At 45.4% G+C, this 24,108-nt stretch overlaps 2 protein-coding genes across 2 annotated transcripts in view; one reads left to right on the top strand and one right to left on the bottom strand.

Annotated features, from left to right (window-relative positions):
• TM9SF4 (transmembrane 9 superfamily member 4) overlaps positions 1-24,108 on the bottom strand; it is a 397,487-nt gene that overhangs the window by 325,416 nt on the left and 47,963 nt on the right. The window lies entirely within an intron of this gene.
• On the top strand, positions 5,739-22,363 carry LOC309566501 (purine nucleoside phosphorylase-like). Its single transcript, XM_082271674.1, has 6 exons — positions 5,739-5,853; positions 10,646-10,809; positions 12,437-12,540; positions 13,786-13,961; positions 17,604-17,794; positions 21,982-22,363. Exons 1-6 carry the CDS (start codon positions 5,813-5,815, stop codon positions 22,209-22,211), a joined length of 906 nt encoding a protein of 301 aa, XP_082127800.1. The 5' UTR covers positions 5,739-5,812; the 3' UTR covers positions 22,212-22,363.

Genomic DNA, 24,108 nt, shown 5'->3' with positions numbered 1-24,108 from the left:
TTATCGCATCTACTAACTACGGGAAAGATTTATGTCATTTTTATTGGTTTTTTTTTACTAGTAATGGCGGCGATCTGCGATTTTTAGCGGGACTGCGACAGATCGAACCCCTAACTGACATTTTTGACACTTTTGGGGGGACCAGTGACATTTCTACAGTAATCAGTGCTATAAATACGCCCTGTTACTGTAATAATGACACTCGCAGAGAAGGGGGTTAACCCAGGGGTGATCAAAGGGTTAAATGTAAGCCTAGGGGAGTGTTTCTAACTGTGGGGGGAGGGGCTTTTGAAATGATCATAGAGACGTGTGATCCTATATAAAATGGATCACAGGCACTCTGTGATCATTCCAGAGAGAAGAACAGTCAGCTGTGTTTACAACCGTTCTTTCTCAGCAGGGAGTGATCGTGGGTGGCCGGGGGCGATCGGAGCCGCTGGCCCTGTGCATCGCAGTCCCCGCTGCCAAGTGGGAGCGCACCACTGGCGGCGCGCGCTCGCCCCCTAGCAGGAGGCGCGCGACCGACGTAGGACTACTTTGGTTCGTGCAGGAGGGGCTGTCTGCCGCAGTATATCTGCGGCGGGTGGTCCGGAAGAAGCACCAAGCACTCCACCAGACACCATAACCACCGCAGACCCCACGAACCGCTGCAGTTTGGTTGGGTCTCACCGTCTCCTACCCACCCTGGACCTACGACAAGGCTCCAGGTTCCAGTAGGTGAACCTCTCTTTCTGCAGAGAGTGAAGCAGGAACAGGAACAATCTCTTATAAGAGCTAAGTGATTATTCAAGTAAGTATGAAGAGCATAGCAATCCCTTGTAGCAGATCCCCCCAATAAGAGACAGGACTCTAGATTGAGGGTGAAGTAGAACTCTAGGTTTAATGGTACAGCTGTTCTTTTATACAGTTTTCCCCCACAAGGTTTCCATCCAGGTGGACCTTGTGGGGAAAAGGACATGAAATTCACTATCCAATAAAAACAGAGTCACTCCCATACAGTGTACACAATCACTCCCCTCTGCCTGATTACATTATCATATGCAGATGAAATTGTATACAGAAACAGAAATAACCTGAACTAATTATCTAACCATCTGGACAGAACAAAGTGAGATCATTAACATTTAACAATGGGGCAGGCAGACTTAACACAATCCACATCATACCTCAATAGATAGACAATAGGACAAGACTGCCAATGACAGTCTGTCTGTCTCCTACATTAAAGTACATGGAATACACATTATCTTAATACACAAACAAAAGGGAAACCTGTCTCTGACATTAAAGGACATGGAACAGAAGCCAATGTGATTAACTCTTTCAATGATCAGAATCAAACAGGAATAATCCTCACATATTTCTCGAGATACATGGCTGACAAATATTACTGTCCCACTTGAAGTAATTCAAACCATTAAGTATCTGTCTTTCACTCCCAGTGACGGTGAGTACCGTCACATCTGGTCACCCTATATTAGTGATTGATAAAAAGAGGTATTTTATATTTAAAAACGAATATATGTTTATGATGCACAGTGCTGGAGCAAACTAAATGTCATTCAGTTAGGGTGCATTTACATGGGCGATTAGCACACACTGTGTATTACAGCAGCAAGAATCTGCGGACTGCTGCAGCTAGAATGACAGGTGTGCGGCTGCTCAGTCCAAACAATGCAATGACAGGCTGATGGTGAGTGTTCAAACAGTGATCAGCACTGCCAGCTTCACTGGAGCCAATCCTTCACCAGGCTTTAGATCCCCTTGCGCCGCCATCTTGCACCACCGCGGCTCCTCCTTCTTCTGACGCGACGTTTCTCCCCAATAGGCTTCCACGGAGACAGGAAGCCTATTGGGGAGAAACGCCGCGTCAGAAGAAGGAGGAGCCGCGCCGCCACTCATTACACCGCTGGTATTGTACTGCAGACAATCCGTGGATACCGATATTGTTACAGGCACTTTTTTTCAAGATTAATGTAAGTGTATTTACCTTATACAATAAATTTACTTGCGGATAATGCACTATTTGTGGCCTTCCTGGCTCTTTTCTCATATGTGGAATTGCTATGGATGCTAAACCGAGTGCAAGTGTCAGGAGAAACCTTTCCATCACTACAAGTACAGGGAGAAAGGAATGATTTAAAACGCTCTTCATTTCTTTATATCCGGTAAGAGGCCACCTGTTAACCACTTAAGCCCCGGAAGATTTTACCCCCATTCCGACCAGGGGGTTTTTTGCGATTTTTTACTGCGTGATTTTAACGGACAATTGCACGGTCATGCGACGCTGTACCTAAACTAATTTGACGTCCTTTTTTTCCCACAAACAGAGCTTTCTTTTGGCTGTATTTGATCACCTGTGCGATTTTTACCTTTTGCGCTATAAACAAAAAAACAGCGTAAATTTTGCAAAAATAACAATATTTTTCACATTTTTTTATATGAAATTCCCCCCAAAAAAAATGTAAAAATCAAAATTTTTTAAAATTTTTGGGCAATTTGTTTTCTGCTACATATGTTTGGTAAAAGAAAATTGCAAAAAGTGTATTTTGATTGGTTTGCGCAAAAGTTATTGCGTTTACTAACTAAGGGAAAGATTTCTGTCATTTTTGGTGTTTTTTTTAACGCGTAATGGCGGCGATCTGCGGTTTTTTTTGCGGTACTGCGACATTGCGGCGGACAGATCGGACCCTTGACTGACATTTTTGGGGGTACCAGTGACATTACTGCAGTAATCATTGCTATACATATGCACTGTTACTGCAAAATGACACTGGGAGGGAAGGGGTTAACTTTATTGGGGAGGGAGGGGTTAAGTGTGTCCCTAGGGGCGTGCTTTCTACTGTGATTGGCTGTGGCTACTAGTGTAGGAACACTGATCAACGGTCCTACATAGTAGAACCGTGTGATCACTGTTTCTACACAGGGGAGAATGACAGGCGGCTTGTTTACATCAGCCGCCTGACTTTCTCCCTCTGTACCGACGATCGGCAAATGGCCGGCGGACATCGGGTCCGCCGGTCACACGCACTAACTTCCCTGTGAACGAGCCGCGGCGGGCGCGCGCTCGCCCGCTATTGGCTCACAAGGAAGTGACAGGCAAGTGACGTACCGGTACGTCACTCTGCCTGGCCGGGGCTGACTGCCGCAGTATATATTCGTGCGGCGGTCGGTGGGCGGTGAAGGTATAACTGATTCACCCTGAGTTTTTGAGGTGTCATCAGAGGTTTCTTTGGAACGATTATTACATTTATGCCCTTTTTATCTTTCACTCTGGTAAGAAGTATATTCAAGAGATGGTGGGAAACTGTCACAATCTTGCTGAAATCACTTCATCACCAGTTTAATTTGTCACATTTTTTACACCTGAATTTTCTTTGGAAAAAAATCAGAAATTTGTTCAGCACCTGTTTGGACATTAATATTCTTTTGTTCAGCATTTGTACGGACATTTATCACTTTTTTGCTCAGCACTTGTTTGGATTTTTTTTCACTTGGTGGACTTCACAACAATTGCATTGTTTATATGTAAATGTTCCTTACAAGTTTATTGTTTATTTAAACATCTTAACACATTGTAGCGCACCAAATCATTTTCACTTCTCTAAGGCTGCATTCACATGTTAGCGTATGATCGCGGGCAGAACCGCCGCGGTTCCGCCCGCGATTCGGAGATTTATTGCAAATCGCGGGACGCCTAGCGTTGCCCGTTGATTTGCAATAGCCCCCCAAACACCGAGCGATGTTGCCGCGATTTACGCCCCCCGAATCGCGGCAACATCGCGCAAACAAAATCGCGCGACGCAATACGCTCCAAAAAAGTACAAGAGCTTCTTTGGAGCGTATTGCGTCCCGTGATTTTGTTTGCGCGATGTTGCCGCGATTCGGCGGGCGTAAATCGCGGCAACATCGCTCGGCGTTTGGGGGGCTATTGCAAATCAACGGGCAACGCTAGGCGTCCCGCGATTTGCAATAAATCTCCGAATCGCGGGCGGAACCGCGGCGGTTCTGCCCGCGATCATACGCTGACATTTAAATGCAGCCTAAAAAGGGGACCTGTCATGGCCCATGCTGTCACAGGGGAAGTTAATCCAAAAAAAAAAAAAGTGTAAAAAAAAAAAAAATGTGTATAAAATAAAATTCAAAAAATTTAAAGCACCCCCATCCCCGCGTGCTTTTGCGCAAATGCCAACGCACACGTTACTCCCACACATTGACACTGGTGGCAGATCGCATGAATGAATGGTGAATGAATGAATGGTGTGTGATTTGAATGAGGTATGGGAAACGCTCAGGTATCACTGCATTTCCCGCACCTCATATATGTGCCGATTTATTCTTTGGCCCCTTTCACACAGGCTTTCCGGTCAGGTCCCTGTCAGTTTTTCAGGCGGAGCTGATCAGATGCTCCATGCACTCCTATGGAGCGGTGGATGTCAGCGTTGACATGTCCAATGACACCCGCTGCTATCCGATCCGATCCGGTCTGTGAAATCCGGACGGATGGTGACCCTATTTTCCATCCATCCGGAGGATCGGTTCGGATGAAAACGGACAGGCGGTCCATCTTCATCCGATCCCCCCATAGAGGAGAGCGGGGCTCCGACAGATCCATCTCTACAAAGTAAGCGGAGACGGAGCTGTCATCCGCCTGCTCAGCGGGGATCGGCGGATCGATCCCCCGCTGAGTAAAAAGGAGTCCGCCGTGCGGAAAGCCAGTGTGAAAGGACCCTTAAGCTGGATACACAGTATCCAGTAGTGCAAAGGCCTGCCTGATTGCACACACATTGAAAGTGTTTAGATCTGACCTCATATTATATGGTTTTGGTAAATCTAAAGGAAAAAATCTAAAGACAATTGTATAGTGTGTATCCAGCTTAAAGGCCCGTACACACGTAGCGATTGTCGGCCGTAAATATTCGGCCACCGAACGATCGGCCGATTGTCGGCTTGTTAGTATGATGCTTCCGACAACCGACTCCGACTTTTCGGCCGAACAGAATCGGGTGTGCAGGCTATAAAATTTTTGTTGGCCGTCACCAGAACGGCCGATTGTTCGCCAGTCAGTACAGAATTCGGCCGACTAACAGCAGATGAGCAAGACTGGGCATGCTCAGTGAAGAAAAAACACACGGAAAGTTAACCATCACATGACATCACTTCTGCAGTCGGCTGTTGTTGGTCGACAAAATTCGTGTGCAGTCTTTAGCACTTTTCAACCGACAGGACAGCAACGGACAAAAGACGGCCGATCGTTCAGCCGACATTCGGTACGTGTGTACGGGGCTTTACTTAAATAATTTAGGTCCATCTTGAGTATTCGGAAGCAAGGCAACAAATCCTCACTGCAAGGTCATCAGACAGGTCTGAGTTGAAGGGTGGAAAGAAGAGGAGGCCACTTTGGGTGCTTCAAAAGAAGAGAAGATGGTGCAAAAAAAGGCAGGACCTGCGACCTTTGCTGCTAAGGTAGTTCAGAGGTTCTTGGGGGAATAGGGTTCAATTTTACCTTTTTGTCTCAGGTGATAAAGAACCTTGTTCCAGCACTGCTATCCCATGCTGGTCATCATCACCAGCTTGGTATTTAACCTATCAGGTATGTAGTATAGTTACCAGTTACTGCAAGTCTAGGAAGTAATTCCAGCCTCATACCTCATGACTGACTGATGGGAGAAGACACCACAACGCCCACTGACCCCCCCCCCCCCCCCCCTCAACCGCCGGCTGTCCCGTGCAAATCATTAACTGCAGCCCCAGGCAATACAAGACATCCTTATATATCTGGTCCACATCACATTTCAACAGCAGCTGACAGATGGGAGACAAGAAGACCATGCAGAGCAAAGAAGATCTCAGGTGAGTGGATATTACTTACTGGGAGCAAATCCAGTACTTGGCCTGTCCTCCTAAAACTAGCCGCTCTGTGTGTGCATTTGTCTGACATACAGCGCTTGATTTACTAAACCTGGAGAGTGCAAAATCTGGTGCAGCTCTGCATAGAAACCAATCAGCTTCCAGGATTTGTTTTGTCAAAGCTTTAGGGTCCTTTCACACGGCCTTTCCGCCTGGGGGACTCAGTTTTGCTCAGTGGGGGATCGATCCGCTAAGCAGGCGGATGACAGCTCAGTTTCCGCTTACTTTGTAGAGACGGAGCTGTCAGAGCTCCACTCTCCTCTATGGGAGATCGGATGAAATCCGTTTTCATCCGATCTGATCCTCCAGACAGATGGATACCTTAGATTGTAAGCTCCTTGAGGGCAGTGACTGATGTGAATGTACAATGTATATGTAAAGTGCTGCGTAAATTGACAGCGCTATATAAGTACCTGAAATAAATAAATGAAATAAAATAAATAGGGTTTCCATCCGTCTGGATTTCACAGACAGGATCGGAATCGGATAGCAGCGGGTGTCATCTGCTGCTCCATAGGGGTGCATGGAGCATCCAATCAGGTCCGCCTAAAAAACTGACAGGCGGATCAGATCGGAAAGCCCATGTGAAAGGGGCCTAATGGGCCATACACACTATACAATTGTCTTTAGATTTTTTTCCTTTCAATTTACCAAAACCGTATAATATTACATCAAATCTAAACACTTTCAATGTGTATGCAATCAGGCGGGCCCTTGCACTGCATAGCTGAAGGCAAATTCAAAGGAAATCTGCCAACAAAAGTTGTATAGTGTGTATCCAGCTTTAGGCTCCATTCACACCTGAGCGTAGCGATTTACTGGCGTTTTTCGGGGCTTTTTTTTTTAAAGCTTTTTTGCAGCTTTTTTGCAGCTTTTTTTGAAAGCATTTTAGAAGTGTATTACATGCATTTTACAGCTTCAGGCGTTGTTAGAAAGCACTAGGGGGAGGAAGGGGAGAGGAAATTAGGGGTGGAGAGCTGCTATTTGAGGGTTACGAGCATTTTTTCTGCTCAAGTCAGGCGTTTCTATTGAAGTCTTTGAGACCAAAAACGCCTGTAATCTGCCAGAAAGAAGCTCATGTACTTTTTTGAGCTTCTGGCGTTTTTGCTTCAGGCGACAGAACGCTCAAATGTGAACAGGGGCCATTGAAATGAATGGGATTTTGCTTGTTGGGCGTTTGGAGCTTCAGAGCTGAGCGTTTTACGAGCTGAAAATCGCTCAGGTGTGAACTTGGGGGGCGGTAGGTTGAAGTTAGAATCTGATTGGCTACCATTCACAGCTGCACCAGATTTTGCACTCTCCAGTTTTAGTAAGTTTACCCCCTTGTATCTGAAAGCTGTCAGATTATTTTTTTTTTCCCCAGTAAGGCCCCTTTCACACTTGTGCGACCTAAAAGTCGCGAGATTTTGCCACGATTTTGACTGGACTTGAAGCAATGCCTATGTCTTTGGACCTCAAAACGCATTAAAATTAGCCCAAAGTAGTGCAGGGACTACTTTGAAGTTGGAACTTGAAGTCGCACAGATATGAATGTTACTCATTGCAAATAATGGAGTATGACTTGTCATGCGACTTTGCAGTCTCAAATCGCAGGATAAGTGGCACAAGTGGGAAAAGGGCCTAAAAGAGGGCAAAGAACAATTATAAGTACAGCAACCTGTACTGACATTGGACCCGATATGTCATTTTTAGTAGTGTAGAGGTCCCCATTGGTTACTGAACCAATTTAACTGATTTTAAATTTTCAAGTGCATGCTTACAAAGTAACATGTGTTACACTTCCAGGTATTTATTACCTTTTGCAGAGATTGCAGTACTAATGCTTGTGCGACTTGTCCTGTGACTTGGGACTGCAGAGTCGCATGACAAGACGTACTCCATGATTTCCAATGAGTGCCGTTCATATCTGTGCGACTTCAAGTTGCAACAACTTCAAAGTAGTCCCTGCGCTACTTTGGTCTGACTTTGATGCGTTTTGAGGTCCATAGACCTGAAGATTACACAAGCATTGCTTCAAGTGCAGTCAAAATTGCGGTAACTTTTAGGTCGCACAAGTGTGAAAGAGGCTTAGGTGTGAGCAGCCTATTGCATCAGGGTGTGCAACCCAAAGCTCAAACACACATGCCTTTTTCTGCAGCCTCAGCTTCACCAGACAGTGAATGAATGGGAAGTGCTCTGTGCTGAGCGGCTTCCTGTTCAATCACAAGCGGAAGCATAGTAAACACAGTTTACTATGCTTCAGTTATGATTGAACACAGTGAGTGTGTGTGTTCATTTAGGGGCCAGTAAATAACTTATTGATTAGCCCCTTTCCCCGCTCTCCCTCCTGAACCCCTGCAGCACTCGGAGGTAAGCTGGCAGCACTGTAGTAGAGGGGCGCAACACGGGGGGCAGTAAGGGAAATCGACACTGAACAGAGTGATTAGGATGTGCCCAGGCACACCTGACACACCCCCTGCGCAAGCCTATGCCCAGAAGTTATCTGTACAATGGAGGAAGAGCCGAAGCAACTAATCCTATCCTCAAATGAAAATAAAGCTGTGACTTGCTGGTATGATATACACATACATGGCATGCAGAGTACATAGTATGCTCATACTAGGCATGGAGTATAGGAGATGCTAAGGAACTGGAAGTTTACAGTAAGCCGTACCTTTCTGCTTTTCCACTCATCGTTAAATTCTTATAAAGTTCTTTACAAATGTTATTGCATTCCAATGCCTGGCCAAATACATCTACATCATGCTTTAGGGGTTGCACTGAGCCAGGTAAAATGGCACATACCCAGTGGATTTGTCGCTGTGTAAGTAGACTATGGACAAGAGTTTATAACCTCATTTGCTCACAACTCTATTTGAACTTTCATAAAAACCCACGGGAAGCACTGCCTAAAAAATATATCCTGTCCTTTTTCCAGCCCGAAAAGACCCAAAATGACCATCGCTAGGGTTTGGAGCACTCCCTCTGTGGGCTTTGGGGTGGATCAATGGCACAATGGTCAATGGGAAACTGACTTCTATCTTATACACACCCCTGGATGTCATATACTAGACCAGGGGTCTCCAAATTTTCTGAAGAAAGGGCCAGTTTACTGTCCTTCAGACTTTAGGGGGGACGGACTGTGCCCAGTGGGAGTAAACAATGCCCAGTCTTTGGTATTAGGGGGAGAAACAGTTTGTGCCATCGCTGGTGTCAGTGGGTGGAATAGTGTCCCATCGTTGGTGTCAGTGGGTGGAATAGTATCCCATCGTTGGTGTCAGTGGGAGGAATAGTATCCCATCGCTGGTGTCAGTAGGTGGAATAGTGTCCCATCGCTGATGTCAGTGGGTGGAATAGTGTCCTATCGCTGGTGTCAGTGGGTGGAATAGAGTCCCATCGCTGGTGTCAGTGGGTGGAATAGTGTCCCATCGCTGGTGTCAGTGGGTGGAATAGTGTCCTATCGCTGGTGTCAGTGGGTGAAGTAGTGTCCCATCGTTGGTGTCAGTGGATGAAATAGTGTACCATCGCTGGTGTCAGTGGGTGAAGTAGTGTCCCATCGTTGGTGTCAGTGGGTGGAATAGTGTCCCATCGCTGGTGTCAGTGGGTGAAGTAGTGTCCCATCGCTGGTGTCAGTGGATGGAATAGTGCCCCATTGTTGGTGTCAGTGGCGGGAATAGTGCCCCACTGTCAGTGGTAGAAATAATGTCTCAAGGGCCGATAAAAGGCAAGCAAAGGGCTGCATCGGGCCCCATGGCAGCAGTTTGAGGACCACTGTTCTAGACTTACCAATTGCCAATGTTCTTTACTTTCAGTCTACGTACTGGGTGACTCCCAAGTTCTCACACCTAACTCTTCCTTTCTCTCTCCTCCCCTTTCCCCCTCCTTCCTAGGTACCCTCTCTCCTTCCTTTAACACCCCTTCTTATCCCTACTTTACTTCTAGCCACCAACCCCCCCCCCCCACTTTCTTGCCCCTGCTTCCTCCCCTTACCCCAATGGTTCTAGCAATCCCCTGGGATCCCTACTTCAGAAACTCCCAATCCTTCTATATACTCCCACCTAACACCTTAGGTTTCACCTTGACCTTCCCCTCACAATGTCAATTCCTCTGCCTAGCCTCCCTCAACCTCTCTCTTCCATCCCAGAACCAACCATTCGCACTGCTGTGTGTATTTCTGCAATGTTGTTGTTACAAACCATTGGAATCCTTTGCCCTACTGGTTGACCAGGGGCAGACTGGCAACCCTAAGCCCAAGGGACAAGTACAAACCAGAGGCCCATGGTGCAGCGACTCGATCCCCCTCCCACTCTCCCTCTTCCCGTCTTCCTTCTGACCCCCATTCCAGGCTAAAACCCTGCTCCAGGTATTCTCTACTTACCGGCTGAATCTGGGTTCCCAACCTAACCAAGAGGGGGCTGGGACAGCTCGGTTGGGGCTGGCCAGGGTAGAAGAGTCTCAAGTGGGGCATGGAACCGGCCTCTGCTCAAACACAGTTTACACCATCCATGCTGGGGGGGAGGCCTTGTCTTCATCCCGCACTCAGTAGGTCAGTGGCAGAGATTTTTTACTTCTCTTCACCAGGAATCCTTTAGGCATGTCTGTGGCAGAAGCAGTGCAGCCTTTTTACAGGGCAATTGCCCCCCTGCCCCCTGGCCCAGTCCTCCCCTGTGGTTGACCATGTACTGTATGTATCTTTTTAGCTTAAAACCCCCAAAAAACATTGTCTGACTCACAGTAGTTTCCATTACTCGGACAGGTATGAGGACTGCGAGGAGACAGCTCGTTGGCTCTTGGACCGTGTGCAGTCCCCTCCCGTGATGGCCATCATCTGCGGCTCCGGTCTGGGGCTTCTCGCTGATACATTGACTGATGCAAAGACCTTCGACTACAGCCAAATCCCACACTTCCCTACGAGCACAGGTATGTGGGGGCTTCTACAATATGACCAAATTATAAAAATCTCTACAGAGAATGGCCGCTTGTAAAATTCTCCACAAAAAAATGGCTGCTTTTTAACCACTTTACCACCGGAGGATTTTGCTGTCTTGCGTCTGGGCCACTTTTTGCGATTCGGCACTGTGCGAATTTAACTGACAATTGCGCGGTCGTGCGTTTTGGTGGTATTTGATCACCTGTGCGATTTTTACTTTTTGCGCTATAAACAAAAAAAAGAGCGTTTATTTTGAAAAAATAACAATATTTTTAACATTTTTTTATATGAAATTCCCCCCAAAAAAATGTAAAAATCAAATTTTTTAAAAAAAATCACAATAAGCGTATTTTGATTGGTTTGCGCAAAAGTTATTGCGTTTACTAACAAAGGGAAAGATTTATGTCATTTTTGGTGTTTTTTTTTTTAACGCGTAATGGCGGCGATCTGCGATTTTTTTGCGGGACTGCGACATTGCGGCGGACAGATCGGACCCTTGACTGACATTTTTGACACTTTTGGGGGTACCAGTGACATTACTGCAGTAATCAGTGCTATATATATGCACTGTTACTGTAAAAATGACACTGGCAGGGAAGGGGTTAATTTTATTGGAGAGGGAGGGGTTAATGTATGCCTGCTGCTTACTGACGTGTGTGGGGGGAGGTGACTGAGTGACACAAGAACAGATCGAGGGTTCAACTATGCTGAACCCTGCAATCTGACCCTCCTTGTCACTTAGGAGATCCGCCCGCTTGTGTTTACACAAGCAGGCGGATCTCCACACTCGATTGCCTGGCGATCAGGGAAGAGCAGAGGCGATCGCCGCTGCTCCTCCCCTGGCCCGACTCCCGCTGTGACTAAACACAGCGGGAGTGAGGCTCTGGCGGCGCGCGCGCCGCCGAGAAAGGGGAGTGTCTGGCGATGTAGGTCTACGTCGCCAGACGATAACGAACCACTTTGCCGCAGTAGGCTCAACGTGAGCAGACGGCAAGTGGTTAAAATAGTCCATAAAAAAATGTCAGCTTCCACCAATTCACTGCACACAATGGTGCTGCTCTGCTGAAACCAATCAGCTTCCAGGTTTTATTGTCAAAGCTTAATTGAACAAGCTGGCGTTAGAAGCTGCACACATACAGGATGAAATTATATTCGCTTAATCGCTTAAACCATTATGGTTATGATTAAGCAAATATAATTTCGTGAAAGGCTTCAACCTTTGTGATCTGTCTCCTGGATGTCATGTGTCTGTCTTATGGAACCACCAGATGTGAAGAAATATTAATTCATTTTTTCAAATCGGAATGCGGGCCTTCGCCCTGTGTGTGTGTTGCTATACTGAGATTCCGGATCTGACACCTCTGATTGTTGGAGCTCCTTCACCTGAGCGGCTAGTCCTCTCTGTTCTTCGACGTTAGAAGCTGATTGGCTACCATGCACAGTGCTCAAGTTTTAGTAAATCTCCCCCAATGGTTGCTTTGAAAGCTTCACAAAAATGGACATTCTCTGCTCATTCTCCAAATAAAATGGCCACTTCCTCCAATTCTTCATTTGACCTGTGTCACTGCCTCTTATTTACTAAGACCTCTTATTATTCTGTATTCTCTGTCATTCCAGTGGTTGGGCATTCAGGACAGCTGGTGTTTGGAATCCTTCAAGGCAAATCATGCGTTGTTATGAAAGGCCGCTTCCATGTCTACGAAGGATATCCGCTGTGGAAAGTAAGAGTTTGGGATGTACACATGTGACAGGAGAATAACTGACCCTGGATATTCTATCTGAGAATTACATCCCTTGTACTGTGCCGCCTACTTCTTACTTCAATACCAACTGCACTGCTACAAAGTTCCTAACTGTCAGTGCCTAGAGAGCAGTGTACCATCAGCCACAGTGTGACCGACCCTGTGGATGTAATTCTCAGTATCTGTTCTTATTCTGTATGTATGGACTCTGCACAGTACCACTTCTCTTCTCCTGTATGCTGGGTGTAATTCTCAGTATCTGTTCTCATTCTGTATGTATGGACTCTGCACAGTACCACTTCTCTTCTCCTGTATGCTGGGTGTAATTCTCAATATCTGTATGCATGGACACTGCACAGTACCACTTTTCTCCTCCTGTATGCTGGTTGTAATTCTCTGTATCTGTCCTTATTCTGTATGCATGGACTCTGCACAGTACCTCTTCTCTTCTCCTGTGTGCTGGGTGTGATTCTCAATATCTGTATGTATGGATTCTGCACAGTACCACTTCCTTCTCTCCTCCTGTATGCTGGGTGTAATTCTCAGTATCTGTTCTCATTCTGTATGTATGGACTCTGCACAGTACCACTTCTCTCCTCCTGTATGCTGGTTGTAATTCCCAGTACCACTTCTCTTTTCCTGTGTGCTGGGTGTGATTCTCAATATCTGCATGTATGGACTCTGCACAGTACTACTTCTCTCCTCCTGTATGCTGGGTGTAATTCTCAGTATCTGTTCTCATTCTGTATGTATGGACTCTGCACAGTACCACTTCTCTTCTCCTGTATGCTGGGTGTAATTCTCAGTATCTCTTCTTATTCTGTATGCATGGACTATGCACAGTACCACTTCTCTTCTCCTGTATGCTGGGTGTAATTCTCAGTATCTGTTCTTATTCTCTATGTATGGACTCTGCACAGTACCACTTCTCTTGCTCTGTTTGCTTGGTCTGTTTTTCTTCCTGTTCTATATAAATGAACATAGAGATTATGTAATTTTGCACAGTATCAGATCTCTTTTTCTGTATATTAGAACTCCAGCATTTATGAAGGGTCAGTACTGGGCAGTCTCTGGTCCTGTATAGTGTATGGGATTCCTGTAATGGCTCACTCCAGTTCATGAACGCAAGGCTAACTCTTATCTGTGTTTTGTATAGGATGTACAGCCTTGGACGGCACACCTTTTACCCCATTGGTCGCCGTCATTCTGACAATGTCTTTTCAGGTTACTCTCCCCATCCGAGTGTTTAAGCTTCTGGGGGTCAAGGTCCTGATGGTGACAAACGCTGCGGGGTCACTATGTGAGACGTACAGCCCAGGGGACCTCATGATTATCCGAGATCACATCAATATGCCGGGATTGGCTGCCCTAAACCCCCTGAGAGGGCCAAACGACGAGAGGTGAGGAATATTCTAGAGAGAAGGGCTGTTTTGCTTCCATTATAAATGCATTGGGCAGTGGATGATACTTTGTATGTAGTGTAATAGTTTATATTTCTTATCTGATGTGAATGTGCAATTTATATGTAAAGCGCTGCGTAAATATTGGCATGCATAAAAAAGGGGATATACACCAGAGATAAATCTATAATCCTACCACTTTATAAAACTCTGGTCCGGCCACATCTGGAGTATTCTGTCCAGTTCTGGTCGTCAGTCCTCAGGAGGGATGTGCTGCAGCTGGAGAGAGTCCAAAGAAAGGCAACTAAATGAATGAGGGGATTGGAGGAGCGACTACAAGCACTAAATTTATTCTCCCTGGAGAAGAGACGCCTGAGAGGGGACATGATAGCAATTTACAAATACCTCAATGGTGATCCCAGCATACAAAATAAACTATTTAGTCTCAGGGAGTGTAAGGCTCGGTTCACACTACGTTGCTCCGACTTAGGGGGCGACCTGGGAAGTCGCGTGCAGCGCGACTTCGGCGCGACTTGCACGGACTTCATAAAATGAATGTCTATGCAAGTCGCCTCCAGGTCGCCCCGAAGTAGTACAGGAACCTTTTTATAAGTCGGAGCGACTTGTGTCGCTCCTATTAGAATGGCTCCTGTACCAGTCAATGGACCGCGACAGTGCGTGACTTGTCAGGCTTACCAAGTCGCCTGACAAGTCGGACTAGGGTGAATGAACACTAAGGCCCCTTTCACACTTTTATTTATTGAGCTATAAACAAAAAAAAGAGCGACAATTCTGAAAAAAAAAAAAACAATATTTTTCACATTCTGCTATATAACATTCCCAAAAAAAAAATGTGAAAATCTAAATTTTTTCATCCTTTGAGGCCAATTTGTATTCTGCTACGTATTTTTGGTAAAAAAAATCCCAATAAGCGTATTTTGATTGGTTTGCGCAAAAGTTATCGAGTCTACAAACTAGGGGAAAGATTTGTCATTTTTTAAAATTTTATTTTTACTAGTAATGGCGGCGATCAGCGATTTTTAGCGGGACTGCGACATTGTGGCAGACAGATCGGACCCCTAACTGACATTTTTGACACTTTTGGGGGGACCAGTGACATTACTACAGTAATCAGTGCTAAAAATATGCACTGTTACTTTAATATTAACATTGGCAGGAAAGGGGTTAACCCAGGGGTGATCAAAGGGTTAAGTGTGAGTCTAGGGGAGTGTTTTCTAACTGTATGGGGGAGGGACTTGTGAAATGATCATAGAGACCTGTGAGCCGAAATAGGAGGATCACAGGCGCTCTGTAATCATTTCAGAGCGAACAACGGTTAGCTGTGTTTACAACAGCAGACCGTCCTTCTCATCGGGGAGCGATCACGGGTGTCACGATTGCCGCCGGCCCTGTGGATAGGAATCCCCGCTGCCTAGTGGGGGCGGCGCTCCCCGCAAACCAACGTACCCATACGTCAGTTCGTGCAACCGAGCCATCCTGCCGTAGTTAATTTGCGGCGGGCGGTCGGCAAGTGGTTAAAGGGTAACTCCACTTTCATGGGGGAAAAAAATAGCAAATAACGAAAAAACAATATAGTGTATACAATTGCAAAACAAGTCATATTGTTATTGAATGTTATTACAAATTACCTTTCCTTTTTAATCTTCGGCCGCTGTAGTTTTCTGTATGTCGGGTGTACTTCTTAGTATTTCTTCTCATTCTGTATGTATGGACTGTGCACAGTACTACTTCTCTCCTCCTGTATGCTGGGTGTAATTCTCAGTATCTGTTCTTATTCTGTATGTATGGATTCTGCACAGTACCACTTCTCTTCTCCTGTGTGCTGGGTGTAATTCTCAGTATCTGTCCTTATTCTGTATGTATGGATTCTGCACAGTACCACTTCTCTTCTCTTGTATGCTGGGTGTAATTCTCAGTATCTGTTCTCATTCTGTATGTATGGACTCTGCACAGTACCACTTCTGTTATCCTGTATGCCGGGTGTAATTCTCAGTATCTCTTCTCATTCTGTATGTATGGACTCTGCACAGTACCACTTCTCTTCTCCTTTATGCTGGGTGTAATTCTCAGTATCTGTTCTTATTCTGTATGTATGGACTCTGCACAGTACCACTTCTCTTCTCTTGTATGCTGGGTGTAATTCTCAGTATCTGTTCTCATTCTGTATGTATGGACTCTGCACAGTACCACTTCTCTTCTCTTGTATGCTGGGTGTAATTCTCAGTATCTGTTCTCATTCTGTATGTATGGACTCTGCACAGTACCACTTCTCTTCTCCTGTATGCTGGGTGTAATTCTCAGTATCTGTCCTTATTCTGTATGTATGGATTCTGCACAGTACCACTTCTCTTGTCCTGTATGCTGGGTGTAATTCTCAGTATCTCTTCTCATTCTGTATGTATGGACTCTGCACAGTACCACTTCTCTTCTCCTATATGCCGGGTGTAATTCTCAGTATCTCTTCTCATTCTGTATGTATGGACTCTGCACAGTACCACTTCTCTTCTCCTGTATGCTGGGTGTTATTCTCAGTATCTGTCCTTATTCTGTATTTATAGACTCTGCACAGTACCACTTCTCTTGTCCTGTATATTGGGTGTAATTCTCAGTATCTGTCCTTATTCTGTATGTATGGACTCTGCACAGTACCACTTCTCTTCTCCTGTATGCTGGGTGTAATTCTCAGTATCTCTTCTCATTCTGTATGTATGGACTCTGCACAGTACCACTTCTCTTGTCCTGTATGCTGGGTGTAATTCTCAGTATCTCTTCTCATTCTGTATGTATGGACTCTGCACAGTACCACTTCTCTTCTCCTGTATGCTGGGTGTAATTCTCAGTATCTCTTCTTATTCTGTATGCATGGACTATGCACAGTACCACTTCTCTTCTCCTGTATGCTGGGTGTAATTCTCAGTATCTCTTCTCATTCTGTATGTATGGACTCTGCACAGTACCACTTCTCTTCTCCTGTATGCTGGGTGTTATTCTCAGTATCTGTCCTTATTCTGTATTTATAGACTCTGCACAGTACCACTTCTCTTGTCCTGTATATTGGGTGTAATTCTCAGTATCTGTTCTTATTCTGTATGTATGGACTCTGCACAGTACCACTTCTCTTGTCCTGTATACTGGGTGTAATTCTCAGTATCTCTTCTCATTCTGTATGTATGGACTCTGCACAGTACCACTTCTCTTCTCCTGTATGCTGGGTGTTATTCTCAGTATCTCTTCTCATTCTGTATGTATAGACTCTGCACAGTACCACTTCTCCTGTCCTGTATGCTGGGTGTTATTCTCAGTATCTCTTCTTATTCTGTAGTGCAAAAAATAAAAATCACAGAGGTGATCAAATACCACCAAAAGAAAGCTCTGTTTGTGGGAAAAAAAAGAAAATCAATTGTATTTGGGTACAGCGTCGCACGACCGCGCAATTGTCTGTTAAAGTAACGCAGTGCCGAATCGCAAAAAATGGCCTGGTCATTAAGGGGGTAAAACCTTCCAGTACAGGAGTGGTTAAGGGGACTTTCTGATGTCTGTTTTTTTATAGAACATGTCTGGATCTGGAATGTTCTGCATTTAATAAATGAAAAGAAGTAATATTCCTTTTTTGTGTTGCAGGTTCGGTCCTCGCTTTCCTTCCCTCTGGGACACATACGATCAGGGCCTGCGCTCCACAGCCTTGGAAATCAGTCGCCGCCTCGGCCACGCAGAGTTCACCCATGAAGGGGTGTATTGCATGGTAGGGGGACCAAACTTTGAGTCGGTCGCAGAAGCCAGATTCTTGCAGCGGCTGGGCGCTGATGCTGTGGGTGAGTTTGGATTACAGCAGACATTAACTACTTCAGCTCCGAAAGATTTACCCCCCTTCATGACCAGGCCATTTTTTTGCTATACGGCTCTGCATTACTTTAACTGACAATTGCGCGGAACCTATGCAGTTTTTATTTTTTGTGCTATATACAAAAAAGACCGAACATTTTGAAAGAAAAAAAAACAATGTTTTACTTTCTGCTATAAAACATTCCCAATAAAAAAATTTAAAAAATCAAATTTCTTTATCAATTTAGGCCAATATGTATTCTGCTACATATTTTTGGTAAAAAAAAATCCCAATACGTGTATATTGATTGGTTTTCGCAAAAGTTATAGCACCTACAAACTATGGTATATTTTTATTTATTTTTTTACTAGTAATGGCAGCGATCAGCGACTTATAGTGGGACTGCTAACTGGACACCTAACTGGTACTTTTGACACTTTATGGGGACGAGTGACACCAATACAGTTATCAGTGCTAAAAATATGCACTGTTGCTGTACTAATGACACTGGCAGGGAAGGGGTAACATCAGGGGCGATCAAAGGGGTAACTGTGTTCCCTGGGAGTGATTACTAACTGTGGGAGATGTGCTTTGGGGGAGTGTAAAGATCTATGTTCCTGCTTAGCAGGAACACAGGATAACCACATTCCCCTCCCACAGAACGGCGGTCTGCCTTTCTCCTGAAAGGTTGGTGGGTCCCGGCGGATATCATGTCCGCCAGACCTGCTGATTGGCTCCTGCTGTGTCCATCGTGAACGGCGGCTCCCGCACGCATGCGCAGGAGTGATGTCATCGCACCTCCAGCCAATCAGATGGCCGGAAGACGCGAACTAGGAAGCAGGACAGCCGGACATGTCTGCCGTGTTACCGGTGAGCGGGCGGCACTGCAGGGGCTTCGTTCTAAGGTAAGTATTTCGTAATGAGCTAGTATGCAATGCACACTAGCTCATTATGCCTTTGTCTTTCAGGTTTTTCTCTTTTTTATAAATTTTTTTTTTAAGTTTACAACCTCTTTAACCACTTGCCGACCGCCGCACGACTATCTACGTCGGCAGTCAGCCCCTCACAGGCAAAGCGACGTAGGGCTCGGCAAAGCGACGTGGTCTCGGACCCCCCCGCGCATGTGACCGGCGGACCCGATGTCTGCCGGTCACTCTGCGATCGCCGCTGCAGAGGGAGAAAGTCAGGCAGCTTGTGTAAACAAGCCGCCTGTCATTCTCCCCTGTGTAGAAACTGTGATCACACGATTCTACTATGTAGAACCGTTGATCACTGTTTCTACAGCTCAACAGACAGCCAATCACAGTTAGAATCACGCCCCTAGGGACACACACAGCCCCTCCCTCTCAAATAAAGTTAACCCCTTCACTGCCAGTGTAATTTTGCAGTAACAGTGCATATGTATAGCACTGATTACTGCAGTAACCCCAAAAGTGTCAAAAATGTCAGTCAAGGGTCCGATTTGTCCGCCGCAATGTCGCAGTACCGCAAAAAAAATCGCAGATCGCCGCCATTACGCGTTAAAAAAAAAAAAACAACAAAAATGACAAAAATCTTGCCCTTTGTTAGTAAACGCGATAACTTTTGCGCAAACCAATCAAAATACGCTTTTTGCGATTTTTTTTTTTACCAAACATATGTAGCATAAAACAAATTGGCCGAAAATGTTAAAACATTTAGATTTTTACATTTTTTTGGGGGGAATTTCATATAAAAAAATGTGAAAAATATTGCTATTTTTGCAAAATTTACGCTCTTTTTTTGTTTATAGCGCAAAAATAATAAAAATCGCACAGGTGATCAAATACCACCAAAAGAAAGCTCTGTTTGTGGGGAAAAAAAAGGATGCCAAATTCATTTAGATACAGCGTCGCACGACCGCGCAATTGTCCGTTAAAGTCACGCAGTGCCGAATCGCAAAATACCCCCTGGTCAGGAAGGGGGTAAAATCTTCTGGGGCTTAAGTGGTTAACGCAATAACTTTTGTGCAAACCAATCAAAATACGCTTATTGCGATTTTTTTTTTTTTTTACCAAAAATATGTAGCAGAAAACAAATTAGCCTAAAATGTTAAAAAATTTTGATTTTTACATTTTTTGGGGGAATTTCATATAAAAAAATGTGAAAAATATTGTTATTTTTTCAAAATTTACACTTTTTTTTGTTTATAGCGCAAAAAAATAAAAATTGCACAGGTGATCAAATACCACCAAAAGAAAGCTCTGTTTGTGGGGAAAAAAGGACGTAAATTTTATTTGGGTACAGCGTCGCACGACCGCGCAATTGTCCGTTAAAGTCACGCAGTGCCGAATCGCAAAATAGGGCTTGGTCTTTGAGCAGGAAAATCCTCCGGGGCTTAAGTGGTTAAAAACAAGTCTAAAGACCCCTTTCTTGTTTGTAACCTGAGGACCGCCTGTAGTCAATTTGTGCTCAACTACCCTGAAAAGGTGCCCGTAGACACAATAGGGCCCTGCAGGCACGGCCTTTCCACCCTCAGGCCCCAGTGTTTGCTGGCCTGCCTCTGAACACAAATGCTCAGCTTGACTGATTGCTCCTGTTTAGCCCCTGCAGAGGGGCAAGGAAGACATAATGCGGATGGCTCTGGTACCGACTTATTTCAGGAGAAACCATAATAGTGGAATAAGGTATTCTTCCCTGTCCTATCACAGGATCCACAGATAGCGGTATCAGTGAGATCAGCGGCCGGCCGTAGTCTTGTGTCTGTTGTGACACATCTATGGTCATTTTGCTCAGACAGATACCTGTCAAGGCTGAACTTTATAAACATTGCGCACCTGAAATGGTCAATGCCCCCTATATATTTTGAAAGAGGAGCAGCTGCCATAGGAGGATCATGGTCACAATTTAAATAGACAGTATTCCATGAAAAGACAGGAGATTGTGTATGTCAGGGCAAAATAAAAACACATACAGTGCATCTCTGCAATGCATGCACCTTTTCCCTAGTTTTATCCTTTAACCACTTAAGCCCCGGAAGATTTTACCCCCTTCCTGACCAGGGCCTATTTTGCGATTTGGCACTGCGTGACTTTAACGGACAATTGCGCGGTCGAGCGACGCTGTACCTAAACAAATTTGACGTCCTTTTTTTCCCCACAAACAGAGCTTTGTTTTGGTGGTATTTGATCACCTGTGCGATTTTTTGATCATGCGCTATAAACAAAAAAAAGAGCGTCAATTTTGCAAAAATAACAATATTTTTCACTTTTTTTATATGAAATTCCCAAAAAAATGTAAAAATCAAATTTTTTTTACATTTTTGGCCAATTTGTTTTATGCTACATATGTTTGGTAAAAAAAAAAAAATTGCAATAAGCGTATTTTGATTGGTTTGCGCAAAAGTTATTGCGTTTACTAACAAAGGGAAAGATTTTTGTTGTTTTTTTTTAACGAGTAATGGCGGCGATCTGCGATTTTTTTTTGCGGGACTGCGACATTGCGGCGGACAGATCGGACCCTTGACTGACATTTTTGACACTTTTGGGGTTACCAGTGACATTACTACAGTAATCAGTGCTATACATATGCACTGTTACTGTTAAAATGACACTGGCAGAGAAGGGGTTAACTTTATTTGAGAGGGAGGGGTTAAGTGTGTCCCTAGGGGCGTGCCCTACATAGCAGGACCGTATGATCTGTGCTTTTACACAGGGGAGAATGACAGGTGGCTTTGTTTACATTAGCCGCCTGCCTTTCTCCCTTCACAGCAGACGATCACCAGTGACCGGCGGACATCGGGTCCGCCGGTCACACGCACGGAGGTGTCCGTGAACGAGCCGAGGCGGGAGCGCACCTCCAGCGGCATGCGCCCACCCGCTATTGGCTTCCAGGCTAGTGAAGTACCGGTACGTCACTTTGCCTGGCCGGGGCTGACGACCGCAGTATATGTACTTGCGGCGGTCGGCAACCGGTTAAAGACGCTGCAAATACAGGGAAATGACTTTTGATCTTCTGACAACACACAGTTTTTATTTAAATGGTGTCAGCCCTGCCCAGTTTTTTTATTTTTTGCTAAACTAATTCCAGTCTCAGATCTCCACATCATAAACTTTAATCATTTTGTAGTCCAAGATAAGAACTCCCCCACAAAGATCCCCTTTAAGCAACTGACTTGCTATGATGAATGTTTCAGTAAAAATTACCTCTTGTTTGCAGGTATGAGCACAGCCCCCGAGGTGGTGGTTGCAAAGCATTGTGGGATGCGAGTGTTTGGCCTCTCTCTGATCACGAACCGCGTGGCCCAGGCGTATGAGATGGTGGAGTCGGTGGATCACACAAGCGTCCTGGAAGTGGGAAAGCAAAGATCAAAAGTCCTGCAAGAGCTAATTACTGAGATGGTGAAAAGTATTGACTTCAAAGAAGACGACAAACAGGAGCCAGCATAAGGCGATGTGCTGTACAAGAGCTGGCTACTCCTCCAATCCAGTGCTGGCTATAATGGTAGACCTGTGTTTCCCAAACTTTAGATCGGTCATATACCAACAACAAAACTCTCTGTGCTTAAAATAGAAGGATTGGAAGCTCCATCAGGTTCCTTTTTTTTTTTGTGTCCCCATGAGAAGATTATGCATCATTTCCTGTCCCAGAGACAAGTTTAGGTTAAGCCTAGGCATCAGGCCTGCTTGAATGACAGCAAGAACTTCTATTTACCACAGAGACCAGTGATCCCCAAACTGCAGCCCCTAACCTGTAATTATCCAGCCGTTGGGGCACCAATTTTTCCAATGACATCGGAAATGGTGAACTATTCCTCCCACTAATACCAGTGATGGAGCACAATTACCCCCCACTGATTGAGCACTATTCCTCCCACTGATACCAATGATGAGGCACTATTCCTCCCACTGACACCAATGATGGGGCACTATTCCTCCCACTGACACCAATGATGGGGCACTATTCCTATCACTGACACCAATGATGGGGCACTATTCCTCTCACTGACACCAATGATGGGGCACTATTCCTTCCACTGACACCAATGATGGGGCACTATTCCTTCCACTGATACCAACGATGGGGCACTATTCCTTCCACTGATACCAATGATGGGGCACTATTCCTTCCACTGACACCAATGATGGGGCACTATTCCTCCCACTGACACCAATGATGGGGCACTATTCCTCCCACTGACACCAATGATGGGGCACTATTCCTATCACTGACACCAATGATGGGGCACTATTCCTCTCACTGACACCAATGATGGGGCACTATTCCTTCCACTGATACCAACGATGGGGCACTATTCCTTCCACTGATACCAATGATGGCGCACTATTCCTCCCACTGATACCAACGATGGGGCACTATTCCTTCCACTGACACCAATGATGGGGCACTATTCCTTCCACTGACACCAATGATGGGGCACTATTCCTCTCACTGATACCAATGATGGGGCACTATTCCTCCCACTGATACCAATGATGGGGCACTATTCCTCCCACTGACACCAATGATGGGGCACTATTCCTCTCACTGATACCAATGATGGGGCACTATTCCTCCCACTGATACCAATGATGGGGCACTATTCCTCCCACTGACACCAATGATGGGGCACTATTCCTCTCACTGACACAAATGATGGGGTACTATTCCTTCCACTGACACCAATGATGGGGCACTATTCCTCCCACTGATACCAATGATGGGGCACTATTCCTCCCACTGATACCAATGATGGGGCACTATTCCTCCCACTGACACCAATGATGGGGCACTATTCCTCCAACTGACACCAAAGATGGGACACTATTCCTCCCACTGATACCAATGATGGGGCACTATTCCTCCCACTGATACCAATGATGGGGCACTATTCCTCTCACTGATACCAATGATGGGGCACTATTCCTCTCACTGATACCAATGATGGGGCACTATCCCTTCCAATGACACCAATGATGGGCCACTATTCCTCCAACTGACACCAAAGATGGGACACTATTCCTCCCACTGATACCAAAGATGGGGCACTATCCCTTCCAATGACACCAATGATGGGGCAATATTCCTCACACTGACTCCAATGATGGGGCTCCATTTCTCCCACTAATACCAATGATGGGACACTATCCCTTCCAATGACACCAATGATGGGCCACTATTCCTCACACTGACTCCAATGATGGGGCACTATTCCTCCCACTGATACCAATGATGGGGCACTATTCCTCTCACTGACACCAATGATGGGGTACTATTCCTCTCACTGACACCAATGATGGGGCACTATTCCTCTCACTGACACCAATGATGGGGTACTATTCCTTC

Source organism: Pelophylax lessonae (genome assembly GCF_965119305.1).
Source record: "Pelophylax lessonae genome assembly, chromosome: 11".
In the NCBI taxonomy this organism is placed as follows: domain Eukaryota; kingdom Metazoa; phylum Chordata; class Amphibia; order Anura; family Ranidae; genus Pelophylax; species Pelophylax lessonae.
This window is presented reverse-complemented; position numbering and strand designations above follow the sequence as displayed.